The 13764-nt window shown below is 49.7% G+C and overlaps 1 protein-coding gene across 1 annotated transcript in view; it reads left to right on the top strand.

Moving 5' to 3' along the window:
- MYO7B (myosin VIIB) overlaps nt 1-13764 on the top strand; it is an 88940-nt gene that overhangs the window by 699 nt on the left and 74477 nt on the right. Inside the window, 1 exon segment of the mRNA XM_008059866.1 lies at nt 9011-9049. Coding sequence (XP_008058057.1) covers nt 9032-9049 — 18 coding nt within the window. The 5' untranslated portion in view covers nt 9011-9031.

A 13764-nucleotide genomic window follows, 5' to 3' on the forward strand; every position in this document is an offset into this window, starting at 1 on the left:
GTGGGCTGCCTCCCTAGAGCCGTGGCATGGCGGGCGTCCCATCCACCCCTGTCTCCCGGAGGAGGAAGCGAGATGGAGATCGGGAAGGGTGGCTGAGGTCAGCGGCTGGCAGGCTTGGGGCTGCATCTTGAATGTCCTAAGTTGGGCGTGTGTGCTCCCCACGAGGACTCCCCGCCCCTGCCTCTCAGGCTCTGCTTTGTAACTCTGTGCTTGAGTTTTGCCCCAGTCTGCAAGACCCCTGAACTCTGCTCAGGATTTTAGTTCAGAGAAAGCCAGCACGCTAGAGCACACTTGCCCAGTGAGTCTTTGTGAAGAAACACGAAGTTCACCATCTCTTAGCGCAGGAAGCCTGCCACACTCCCTGGACCTGCTAGGGGCCCTGCAGCCTCAGGTGCCGCCTTGGAGGGAATACTCTTTGGGCATCTGTCCTGGGCCTGCTGCACCTGTGGGTTTCAGCACCGGCTCTGTGGAGAGGCGGCCTCCAAGGGATGACATCTCCCATTACCTGCAGGCATTGTTATCATTTCCTGTCTTATGAGTGTCAAAGATGAAATCGCAACACATTCAGTTAAAGATCTTAATGGCTTTTATCTGCAAATCTAGAACCGGGCAACATTCAAGCTACAAAATAGATGGGTGTCGGGAGGAGTTGAGCACAGGAGCCTGGCTTTACAGCCGGAACAGGGTTGAGGAAACAGAAACAGAAAACAAAAAGTAGCAAAAAGTTACTTTCCTTGCAAAGGTTAAAGTACATGCCAGTCAAGACGAGACTGCTTGGGGCTACTGCCTTTATGTCTCTCCTTACTTCCCAGAAGGTCAGGCAGAGATCGGAGCGTCCACCTGGTGGCATGGAGCTTCAGCAGGGCGGCCTCCGCCCTGGTCTTGTCTGGGGGACCCAGTGCGGGAGCCAGTCCGAATCAACGGCCTCCTGAACGTCTCGCCTACCACAGCGTCAGATGGTTCTCACCTCCCCACTCTTGCATGGAAAGCTGTTTGGGGAGAAAGAGCGTTTGTCTCAGAAGAGGGCATTGAGACTGAGGAGGGCAAATGACTTGGCCAAGGTCCCTGGACCAGGGGCTCCTTAAGGGCACGGCTGGGCCTCCTCAGAATTTCCCTGTGCCCTGCCCACCCCTGGGCCTCAGCAGAGAACAAACACAGGGCGTGTGTGCTCAAAGAAGGGCAACCTGCCTCGTCCTGGCACCACTTGTGCTATTGCCTCCGTTTGAAGCAGCTAGTGGCAGAAGTCAAACCCAGAAGGAAGTCGAGCTGCTCCTTCACTGCAGCCGGAGAGGTGGAGTTGCAAAGGAAAAGCGACCAGTGCACACGAGGGCCAGACCTCAGGATGTCAGGCGGTCAGAAGAGGAGATGACAGGGCGAAGCACAGATGGGGCGGGGGGGATGCAGCAGCTGTGAGGAGAGGAAGGCTTTAGGACAAGGGTGGGCAGCAGGGGCTAGTCCAGGCGAAGGAAGTGGCCTCCACAGAGAGGCAGAGGAAGTACTGTACCAGTTCAGCTCGGGTACAGCTGGTGCCCAGCAGGAACCAAGCACAGTCGGAGAGGTGGCAGGAGATGCTCTAGAACTTTCCATGGTGGTAGAAATGTCCTCTTCTGCACGGTCCATAACAGTAGCCACTCACCCTAAGTGCCCATGGAGCACTCCAAGTGTGACTGGAGCCCACATCTTTATTCCAACTAAAATTGAGTTTCAACAGCCACATGTGGCTAGTGGCTACCGTACTGGACAGTGCAGGCACAGAGAGTCTTGCCTGCCAGACCAAGAAGGAGGTGAAGTGGAATAAGCCAGGGCTTTAGAGCCAAACGATTGTGGATTCAAATCCTGGCTGGGCCACCTACCGAGTGCGGGACCTTAAGCCTCAACTTCCTCCTGTGTCAAACGTGTCAGCGTCAGCGTCACTTACCTCACAAGGTCATTGCATAGATTAAGCCAGTGAGCTGCTGCCGAAGTTGTAGCACCCTGTGCCTGTGCGAGCCTCTTGTCTGTTTGGGGGCTGGGACAGTGCCGAGAGCAGGAGACAGTGCGGCGGACGAGACTCACGCGCACGAGTGTGGGGTTTCTCTGTTTATCTTCATTCACCATGTGCCTTAGTCACAGACTGTACATAGCAGGGATCTGAGGCAGCTTGCAGATACAACCTTAAGGCAACGGAATCTGAAATAAATGAGAAACTAGGTTGAAGGGGAATTATGGTAGGACAATACAATGCAGCTGGGAAAAGTTTAGTAAACAAAATGCACATGAGAAAATCTATACTTGCCTGGCATAAAGACTAAATTTTTTCTGAGCTTCCAGGTAGTTGTGCAACAGCAAAATTATGCACTGGAGGGCTAATATTCTCAAGTGGAGACCAAGCCAGTTTCTGAGGAGAGGAGACTAGCTTTTCTGGTACCATGTCATGAAGGGGACACCAAGGGAGGAAACGACATTGGCAATGACAGTAAATTTGGAGAGCTCCTCAAGGGCTATTTGCAGAAACTGAAGGAGGGCCTGCAAGGGCTGTGTCTATGGTGAGGAGGGCTTCTCCAGGATGAGCACAAGAAGTAATTACAGGTTCGAAAGGCCGAGCTCTATGGTGAAAGACAAAGCTTTCTCCAGGGCTGTCGCCACAAAAGGGTGGTTTCTCAAGGCCTGCATTTTAGAGACGGTGGAAGGTTTTTGAAAGCCTGTCTCTACAGGAATGGGGGACTTCTCCAGGCCTATCTCTACATGAAGGAGGGCCCGCCTGGGCTATCTCTACAAGAAAGGAAGTTTTCTCAAGGGCTGTCTCTGTAAATAAAAGTTTCTAAAGTGTCTTCTCTATACTGAAGGAAGGTTTCTCACAGGTAATCTCTACCATTTAGGAGGTTTTCTCAGGGGCTATTTCTACAATGATGGAGAGCTTTTCACAGGCCATCTCTAGAATGTACGAGGGCTACCTCTGCAGTGAAGAAGGATTCTTAGGGGTATCTCTACAGTGAACTGGGGTTCTTAAGCTATCTCTATAGCGAAGGGGTCTTCTCAGGGTTTTCTCTATGTGGAGGGGATTTCTCAGGGCTATCCCTGTGGTGAAGGGGGCTTGTGAGGGCTGTCCCTACCGTGGAGGGGGCTTCACAGGGCTACCGTGAAGGAGGCCTCTCAAAGCTGTTTCTACATGGAGGGGATTTCTCAGGGCTACCTCTGCAATGGAGGGGGCTATCTCTACCTTAAAAGGGATTTCTGAAGGCAATCTCTACCATGAAGGGTCTTCTCAGGACTGTCTCCACAGTGAAGAGGAATTTGCAGGTATTGTCTTGATAGCCAAGGAGGCTTCTCAAAAATATAGTGAGAGAGCCTTCTCAGGATTATCTCTACACAAAGGGGATTTCTTGGGGGCTATCTCTTCAGTTAAGGGGCTTTTCGGGGGTTATCTCTGCGACAAAGTGGGCTTTTCAAGGCCATCTCCACAGTGAAGGGGACTTCTCAGGACTATCTTTCCAGTAAGGGGACTTCTCAAGGTTAACTTTGCCACACATGGGACTTCTCACAGCTACCTCTACAGCGAGGGACACGTCTCAGGGCTCTCTCTACAGCGAAGGGGAGCTACTCATGACTATCTTTTCAGTGAAGGGGGCTTCTCGGTGCTGCCTCTGCCATGAAGGGGATGCTCGGAGCTGTCTCCGCAGTGAAGGGGGTTCGGGATGGTAATCTCTCCCAGCATCTCCAGACAGGCTGGCAGTATTGCATTAAAGTGCTGCTCAGAAAGAAAGCGATTTTCTGGATGGGGTTAAACAGTTTAATGCTGGGCATTCAGTGCCATTCCCAAGGGCTGGATGGGGTTTACTGGTGGCAGACAAGGACAGACTTTGGCTCTGATGGAGGAGAAACAGCATCAGGTTGATTGCAAGGGATTGGTTGAGCCAGGGCTGGAAGAAGAGTGAGGGCAGATGGCTCTGCATGAGCCGCCCTGGTAGGGCAGAGCGCTGGGGGGCTCAGAAGCGGCTCACAGACCCTTTCCCCGCCTGCATCATCCACTCTGGCACCAGGAAGCTACAGTTGGCAATTTAATGTGATGACCTCCAACGTATGTATCGCCATCTCTCTCTCCATGTGTCTGTCTCTCTCTCTCTCTCTCCCTCTCTCTCTCTCCCTGTGACACACACACACACACACCCTTCACCAGTCCATCCATCCACGCATCCATCTATCCATCTTTCCACTCCTGCATCAGCCCTCCCTCACATCCACCCATCCATCGTCCATCCATGCATCGATCCACTTATTCATCCATTCATTCGGCAAGCTTGTCCTGAGCTCCTACTTGTAGGAGTAAGGCACAGTGCAGCTCTCAAGTTTTTTGCAGGAGTGTGAGAGACACACACAATGACACTTAAAAACAAGGGTAACTTCTGAGGTAGAAAATTGCAGCTTCTGCCTGTGAAGACGTGTGTGTACACGTGTACATATGTGCATACGCATGCGTGTATGTTCCAGACTCAGATCAGATCAAGTACAAACACACGGAGACAAGAGAGGACATGGGGTATCTCGGGAATTGCAGAGAATTCAGTGCAGTTTGGGGGGAAGAGGTGGGAGACAAGGCAGGCTGGTTATGATGCTGAAGATCCTTGAATGCCATACAGATATTACACACTCTTACCTGCAGGAGGCATGACACGTCCATTTTTGCATCTTTTGAAGATCACTGGGTTGGTGGGTAATGCTTTTTTGGAAAGATCAGAAGCAAGTCCACCTGAGACGCTTCCATCCTCCCAACCGAAGAGTGACAAGGGACTAAGGGGTGAGCAGGAGGGGAGAGAGTTTTTCCTTTCTGTTAAGTCTTTTTCTTGTTTGGGTGTTAGAGTAATGCTGGCCTCATAGAACGAGGTAGGAAGTATTCCCTCACTTCCGTTTTCTGGAAGATATTGTAGAGAACTGGTATTATTTCCTTCTTGATAGAATTCACCAGTGAAAACATCTGGGCCTGGCGCTTCTTTTTTTTTTAAAGGTTGTTAATCATTTATTCAATTTCTCTAGTAAATTAATTAATTTTTGAGTTTGAATCTCACGCTGGAACCCAGGCTAGAGTACAGTGACACTGTCCTGGCTGCAGTTCACTGCAATCCTTACTGCCCTAGGCTCTGGCAATCCTTCCACCTCAGCCTCCTGAGTAGGTGAGACTACAGGTGTGCACCACCATGCCTGGCTACATTAAAAAATTTTTTTTGTAGAAACAATATCTCACTATGTTTTGCCCAAGCTGGTCTTGAACTTCTGGGCTCAAGCATTCCTCCCGTCTCAGTCTCCCAAAATGCTGGCATTACTGGTGTGAGCCACATGCTTGGCTCATAATATTCCTTTATTATTCTTTCAACATCCGTGGGATTAGAGTGGTATCTCCTCTTTCAATTATTATTTAGTAGCTTGTGTCTTCTCTCTGTTTTGTTTGGTTAGCCTAGCTAGAAGTTTATTAATTTTATTGATGTTTTCAAAGAACCAGGTTTTGTTTTCATCGATTTTTGTTTTGATGTCCTGTTTTTAATTTTATTGATTTCTGCTTTAGTTTTTATTATTTTTCTTTTTCTTACTTTAGGATTATATTGCACTTTCTCTAGTTTCCTAAAGTGGAATCTTATTGATTTTAGATCTTTCTTCTTTTGTAATATGTGCACTTAGTGCTATACATTTTCCTTTAAGCACTTCTTGTACTGGATTCCAACAATTTTGATGTTATATTTTCATTTAGTTAAAAAAACTTTAAAACTTTTTTGGGACTTCTTTTAAGTTATTTAGAAGTATGTCTCCTAACCTTCATATATTTGGGGATTTTTCTTGTTATCTTTCTGTTATTTATTTCTAGTTTCATTCCACTGTGATCTGAGAGCACACTGTGCATGATTTACATGATTTCAAATTTGCCAAAGTGTGTTTTATTGACTAGAATGAGGTCTATCTTGGTGAAGACTGAATAGATGATAGATTCTGCTGTGCTGGATGAAGTGGTCTGTAGATATCAAATATAAATAACTGTGTGTGTGTGCGTATATATTATATATATGTATGTATGTATTTGGTGGTTGATCGATGGCACTATTGAGCTCGGCCATGCTCTTACTGATGTTCTGCTTGCTGGATCTGCCCACTTTCAGCAGAAGCATGTTGAAGTCTCCCATCGTAATGGCAGATTTATCTATTTCTCCTTGTGGTTCTACCAGCTTTTGACTCATGTATTTTGATACTCTGCTCACAGATGCATACGTGTTAAGGATTGTCATGTTTTCCTTAAGAATTTATTTCTTTATCATTGTGTTATGAGGAATTAAGAATTTATTTCTTTATCATTGTGTTACGAGGAATTATTCCTCATAATTCTCCTTGCCCTGAAGTCTGCTCTGACTGAAATTAGTACAGAAACTCCAGCGCTTGTGCTTGTATGTACCCCTCCATACACAAAACACAGATATACCTAGCTCTTTTTCGATTACTTTGAGCACGACACATCTTTCTCCATCTCTTTACTTTTAATCTGTGTGTATCTTTGTATTTTAATGTGAGTCTCTTGTGGACATTGAACAATTGGGAGCTTCAAGTTTTAAAAAGGCAGAATCTTTAGGTTCTAGTGATCATTTGGATGTGAAGGGTAGAATAAGTCAAGTGTTTTCCTCAGCAATTGCTACTTTTTTTAATTATAAAGAAGTGGGGCACAATTCAGGGTTAGGTAGACCAACGTTGATCATGCAGGTACCCTTGTTGATGAGGTATGGCTCTCCCTCCCCTGGCAGTTTCCCACTACTGCCAATCCCTTTCTTATAGTATTATAATGGCTCAAGGTCTGTTTATGAGTGAGAACATATGGTTACTATGCTTTTTGTTTCTGCCATAGATCACTGAGTAGCAAATGTTACTTTTATTCATTGAGATAAAGAATGCAGGGGAGCCGGGCTCGGTGGCTCAGCCTGGAATCCCGCGCCTCTGGGAGGCCAAGGTGAGTGGATGGCCTGAGCCCGCGGGTTCGAGACCCGCCTGGGCAGGCGAGACCTCATCTCTACAATAAATCAAAAAATCAGCCGGGTGTGGTAGCACGCGCCTGTAGTTCTGGCTACTCGGAAGGCTGAGGCGGAAGGATCGCTGGAGCCCGGCAGGTCGAGGCTGCGGTGGCCGGGAGTGGCCACTGCGCTCCAGTCTGGGTGACAGAGTGAGACTCCGACTCAAAAAAAAAAAGAAAAGAAAAGAAAAGAAAAGAATGCAGGGGAAGGAGCAGGTCTGGAGACCTAGAAGACCTAGAAGTGTTAGGGTCACACTGAGTTGATGTGCCCATAGACACCTGCGGGCGATGTCAGACAAATTGGGCCTTGGTGGGTCTGGCGATCAGGCAGGAATGAGGGTCGGAGACGCTGATTTGCGCCTCCCCAGAGCCAAGGTCCTGGCCGTGGGCCCAGGAGAGGGTCCGAGGCACAAGGGGAGTCTGCAGGCAGCAGAGGAACGGACCGAGGGCTCGTGGATCAGTGGGGATTTTTTGTTTCAACGACAGACTCCAAGTGGCTTAGCCCAAGTAATCAAACTGTAAAAAGGCCGAAACAGGATTTCCGTCTTTTGTCTTCTTCCCTCCACCCCTGCCAGTTTCATTCTCTCAAGCCAGTTATTTTTAAGAAGCTCGTACTACAGCCCCTGGCACTTCTGGAATAATATTTCATGGCTCTGAGACAAGAGCGGTGAGTCAATGTCTAGCTCCAACTCAGAACATCCCAGGGAAAGCTGTGGTTAACTCTAGCTTGGGCCACCAGACTGCTTGGCGTCCCACGACTCCTGGTCCTCATCGGAAACAGTTTGCACCTGGGGAGGAGACATCCCCAAAAGGACATAGGCGGAAGGCATTAAGGCAGACAGAAGTCTTCAATATCTCCCCTGGACACCACGAAACCAAGGGGGGTGAAGGGGGGCCTGGGAGGAGCCTGAGAGTGGCCAAGAAGCAAAAGGAAAGGTGGAAACTGAAGTCTTGTAGGGGCGAAGCAGGATGGACAGGAAGGTGTGAAAGGTGAGAAGCCAGGTCGAAGAGGGGTGGCGTGTCAGGTTTCTCAGCTGCGGAGCAAACGCGGGGACTCCAGCTGGAGTGGGCCGTGAGGCCAAGAGAGTTCGTCGAGGGGTCGCACCTGGAGATCAGAGGCATGGGGGGAGAAGGCAGTGGCTGATCAAGCTCAGCACCAGGGGCCGGCTTTGCTCAGCCTCAGCACTTCTCAGCCTCTGTTTTCTTGCCTGCAATGGGGGATGGCAGCATCTCCTCTCTGAGCTGCCTCTGCAATGGCGCACCCTCAGTCATCTGTCAAAGCTGTCGCCAAAGTCACCTCCTCTCTTTCCCTGGACAAATACTGACCAAGTCCCTCCTGGGGGGAGGCCTGTGTGGAAGCGAGGAGCAGGGCAAGGCACGCCACAGACCCAGCACCCGCCTCAGGTTCGGTGGTGCCAGGGAGGGAAGGAGCCCAAAGAAGGAGGTCGGGACGATCAGCAGGGTTTCCCCTGAGGTGGGAGAGGTGGCCCCTCAGCCTTTCTCCTCCTGCTGCTGGGAGCAGCCAGGTGCTGGGGACGGGCTTGAAAGGAGGCAGCTCTGGTCTGAGTCCCCGCGGGGCTGCTAATTAACTGGGCCACCTTTCCCTTGTTGGGCCCCATGGAGAAGTTGGGGGAACCCCACACTCCGGGGTGCTGCGAGGTTTAGACAGAGCATGTGATGTGTCTCGCGGTAGCGGCTACTTACCTGAACACTCCCCAGGACGTACAATGCTGACGGTTTTCACGGACGTCTGACCAGGTAGAACTTGGGCTTCTGAATGACAGGGACCACCCCACTCCCCATGCCAAGCCCAGGGCTGAGTGCAAATTAGCCCTTCAAGAAAGGTGAGATGGAAACCATCTTCCTGCACGTGGGATGGGATTGTGACTCCTTTGCCTGTTCATTCAGAGCCATTTCTGAGCCAGGTCCCATGCTGGGCACTCAAGGATATCGTGGGGAGGGGCTGACATTGTGCTTTGTCTCTGTGTGCAGGCTGTGGAGCTGCTGACCAGGATGTTGGTGTTCAGGCTGGTAAGAGTCGCGTGTATCGGATCTAGGGGTCATTCGCGGAGGTTATTCAGGATGGAGTTGATCCCAGGGAAAGAAGAAGACAGGCAACACGGCCCCATACGGAAAAAACCAGAGACAAGGGAGTTTGGGGAACAAGACAGATTCTGTTATTTAAAGAGACCAAGTCTGGCCAACCTCTGGGCCGCAGCAGGTCGGCCGTGTGCGCACAGCCATCCCTCTCCAGCAGCCAGTGCTGAAGACGTCTTGACAAAGGGGTTTCTCCCTTGTTGCATCCCTGCGGCAGCTGCAGGGAGCTCACTCAGAGAAAACAGGCAAGTGGGATAAGGGGAGAATCGAGTCCTGGGCCAAATCGCCACCTTGGGCTCTGTATCACGTTCCCTTCACTCAACAAGCATCCTTTTGTGCCCCAGTGGCCAAGGGGTGGCTTGTCTAGATGAAGGAAGCAGAGACGTTCTTTCTGCGTTTACAGTTGAGTCAACAGACACTGAGAGCCTGCCCCGCCCTGGCAGGACGTACAATGCTGACGGTTTTCGTGGATGTCTGGCCAGATAGAACTTGGGCTTCTGAATGACAGGGACCACGCCCCACCCCATGCCAAGCCCTAGGGTCATACATTTGAAAACATATGTATGACCCTCGTACTGCCCAGGGAGCTGCCTACATGACTGAAAGGAGCTCAGAGGCTGGGGAGCCCTGAGGCAAGCCCCCAAACCAGCCTGTACATCCTTCTCTGGCCTCCAGATTCCCACCCCACCCCATGCCCCCAAAGCCCAGGAGAGCCAGACAGTGCTACAAAGTCCTCTTCGACAATAAAAAAGTATGCATAATAGTACTACTGTTGTGAGGATCTTATTCGTTGGAAACCACACCTAATTCCAAACCTGGATAACAGCTGTACTGCCAGGTGCTCTCAATATGTATGGGAGGTGGGGGAGAGGTCCCCAGAGGAAGCAGCATGGGCAGAGGCCCAGAGGCAGGTGGGTCATAATGGGTTTGGGAAAGTGCTGGTGACTTTTACAGCAGGTGGCTTAAGGTGGCTCCTGCCAGGCTCGATCTTCTGTCCCTGACAGGGACACACGCCCAGGGGGCTCTGAGAGCTGGGAGTGCGTTTGGTCCGCACTGAGATGTGCTCTAAGTCAGGTGGGGACACACGCCCAGGGGGCTCTGAGAGCTGGGAGTGCGTTTGGTCCGCACTGAGATGTGCTCTACGTCCAAAGCACAGACCACACTCAAGGACCAGTATAAAATGAGAATGTGAGGTATCTCATTAATACTTTTCATACTTAGAAAGACATTAGAGCAAGGGAGTTAATATTGGCAAGAGGCTAATTCAAATGATAGACCTCAAGGTCTGAGCTAGATAGGAGAAGTAAAGAGAAAAGATTCACACAGAAGAGACAAAAAGCCTGGCAGTCTCACTGGGGTAGAATAACAGGTATTCCCGGAGTAGTGAAGGAACTCTGAATGAAATAAGCAAGAAAAGATTCTTATTGTTACCTATTAAATAATAGTATTTGGGATATATTGGGTAAAATAGCAATATTTATAAAATTATTTTCACCTGTTTCTCTTTTAAATATGGCTGCTGGCTGGGCTCGGTGGCTCAGCCCGTAATCCCAGCACTTTGGGAGGCCTAGGTGAGTGGATTTCCTGCGCCCGCGGGTTCGACACCAGCCTGGGAAAGTTGGCAAGACCTTGTTTCTACAATAAATAAAATAAAATTAGCCGGGTGTTGTAGCATGTACCTGGTTCCGGCTACTTGGAAGGCCGAGGTGGGAGCATTGCTGGAGCCTAGCAGGTCGAACCTGGGGTGGCCGTGAGTGTGCCACAGCACTCCAGCCTGGGTGACAGAGCAAGACTGCAACTCTAAATAAATAAATAATAGCTAGCTAGCTAGCTAGATAAATATATATGGCTGCTAGAAAATTTGAAAGCATCTGTATGACTCTCGTACTGTATTTCCATTGGACAACACTGGCCTCAACACGTCGAGTGTTTACAAATGGAACTGTCTCGACAGCTTCCTTTTCCAGTGGCTTAGAGGATGAAGGGAATGGTCTGGGCCTGGATCGCTTGCACCATTCTTGGGGGAAACCACACAGACTAAGAATTGGGAGGGGTAGGTCCTCCAACAAAAACTGGGCCCTTTAACAGAAGGTGAATAGATCGTTGCCAATGCCTAGTTTCAACCTTTGCTTTTTCCCAATTCGGGCTTCGGGGAATCCTATCAGGCATATGCCTGTGTGGACACACACACACGCACACTAGGTGACTTAAGGCTGAGCACACACATAGGCCTTTCTCTCACCAGGATCCCACCTACCACCCGTGGAGTGAAGGAACCCAAGCCAGTGCTGCCACACATTCTGAGCCATCCCTGGGCCCGGGCAGAGCAATGTGTTGAGCCACTTTAACGAAAGCCCATCTTCCTTCCAAAGGAGAATGACGAGCATCAACACTCTGGGCGAGACTGAGTGGAAATGTTTTGAAATTCAAAGGACCTCTATGTCCGATGGGCACAGTCCCCAGTCAGTTAAGCCGTGAACATTTATTCGTTGTGCTTGATGGTCAGTCAGTTGCTCCTAATCCACAATCAGTTCATGCCTGATCGGAGGGAGGGGCAATCCAATGGCCAGGCACAGGTGTGCAGGGGACACTCATGGGAGACACAGGGCCCCTGGCGCCATTGGTAACCTGCTATCTGTCCCTGAGGATGAGCAGCGCTCCTGACCGGCCTGCACCGGGGTGGGACCCCAGGCACCGCTGCCGGAGATTCCTCCATGGCCCTAAGGCAGGCACAGAGTCACCATCTCTTCTGCTGGGGGAAGAGAGAGATGTCGCAGGCGGCACCTGGCAGTGGGTGCAACACACGGCCTGGTGTTTTCAGCGAGGGGCCAAGGAGCCGCCCATCTCAGGAGATGTCACTGTGAAGTCATCAGGGGATCAGACCTCCCGGGGGTGGGTCATTCGCAGCTCTGGGTCCTGGGTTCCTTGTGAAGCTTCTGTCTCAGGCCGGCACTCCACTTCCTCTCCGGCAAGTGCTCTTCTGCAGCACGAGGTGTTTCTTATCACTGTGTCAGACTGACTGCTCTCTGGAACGTATCCTCTTGCTCGAATCTCAATGCAGGCTTTTTCTTTCTGTGCAGATGCCTTTTCTCCTCTTTTTCATTCTTTGCAAGATCCAGTTACTTTTGCACAGTCATCTGCTGCAGGTAAGGTTTGGGAAGAAGCTCTGTTTTCTGCCGCTTGGCTTCTTATTCATGTGCCACTAGAGCACCAGCCAAGCGGAGTGAACAAAATCATGCTCCAGCCCTTTCCTTCATGTGCGTAGTTCAGACTGACACCTCATCGCTCAGTCTGGAAATGCTGTCTCTTTTCCGGCTCTGGTTCACATCAGTTTTGTTGTGAGATGCTCATCATTTATCTCTGACTGCTAGTCTTTTCACTTTGGTGATTGGCCAGCTGTTTCAGCTGCACAATGCACTTACTCATTTGTTAGAAATTTCTTCCTTGTTGTAAGAAAACTCCTAGGTCTCTGAAGATTCTGATGTGATTTAATTAGTTCATCAAATACTGTATGTTATTCAAGCTGGTCTTGGCATCCGGTAGCAGCTGTTCCTTGCTGCTCTTTTTAATTTAGCTTTTATTTTTATACAACGGAATGGGCACTCAGTATAAAAAGTCACCCCTGACTTCCTCTTCCCGAGGTGACCACTGTCAGCTTTTCTAGTTGAACCCTTTCATTTTTCCTTCTGTGTCTCCAAAGAGCTATGATGCTACTCGATATTCTGACTATTGACATCCTTCGAGGAAAGAAAGAACTCAGCACTCCACCCTAACCTCCACTCCTAGAATTCCTACACTAGCAGCTGCCTCTCGTCCTCCCCAAAGCATCAAATACTAGTTTTGATCAGAAACAGAGAGTTTGACTTTCTGTTGTGGAAGTGGACGCTCTGCTCAGCTGAGCCGTGCGGCGGGCCCTAAGTACCTGTGCTTCCCTTGCGGAGCTGTTTCGTTGCCCTTTCCCCGTTTGCCTGGTTCTCTGCACTCTCATTACTGCTTTAACCTCCGCCTTCTTCCAGATGTGCCAGTCACCTTCCAGAATGTTCCAATCCACCGAGTTCCATCAGCTTCACCTCCTTGAAGAAATAGCCCCCAGAGCTACTGACCGGCGAGCTCTGGATGTGTCCGCTGTGCCTGTGGCCTACCTGCCATCTTGGGGTTGCTTTTACAGTCATCCTGGACATGACTTTTGCCTCTTCTTTGTACTGAATCCCTTTTCCTGGACCCCAGGCCTTTCTTTTTCGTGGGTTACTCCCTTGTTTTGATCTGTAATAGCTTCCAGAGAAAGGGAGCATAGGAGGCAAATGTTTTCAACAATTTGCATGTCTAAAAATAGCTTTATTCACATCTGAGGTCAGGTGGCATGGGATTCCATGCAGGGCATAATTTTCCCTGAGAACCGCGAAGTCGTTTACTCCACGCTGCCTTCTGGCTTTCAGCATCGCTGTTGCAAAGTCTGATACGTTCTACCATTCTAATTCCTGATTCCTAGTATAAACCTTACTTTTTCTCTCTGAAAGCTTTTATTTTATTTTATTTTATTTTTTATTCCATTTATTTATTTATTTTTGAGTTGGAGTATCACTCTGTTATCCAGACTGGAGTGCAGTGGCCGCTCCCGGCCACTACAGCCTCGACCTGCTGGGCTCCGG

Source organism: Carlito syrichta, unplaced genomic scaffold (assembly GCF_000164805.1).
Source record: "Carlito syrichta isolate Samal-C Ts95f unplaced genomic scaffold, Tarsius_syrichta-2.0.1 Scaffold304402, whole genome shotgun sequence".
NCBI lineage: Eukaryota > Metazoa > Chordata > Mammalia > Primates > Tarsiidae > Carlito > Carlito syrichta.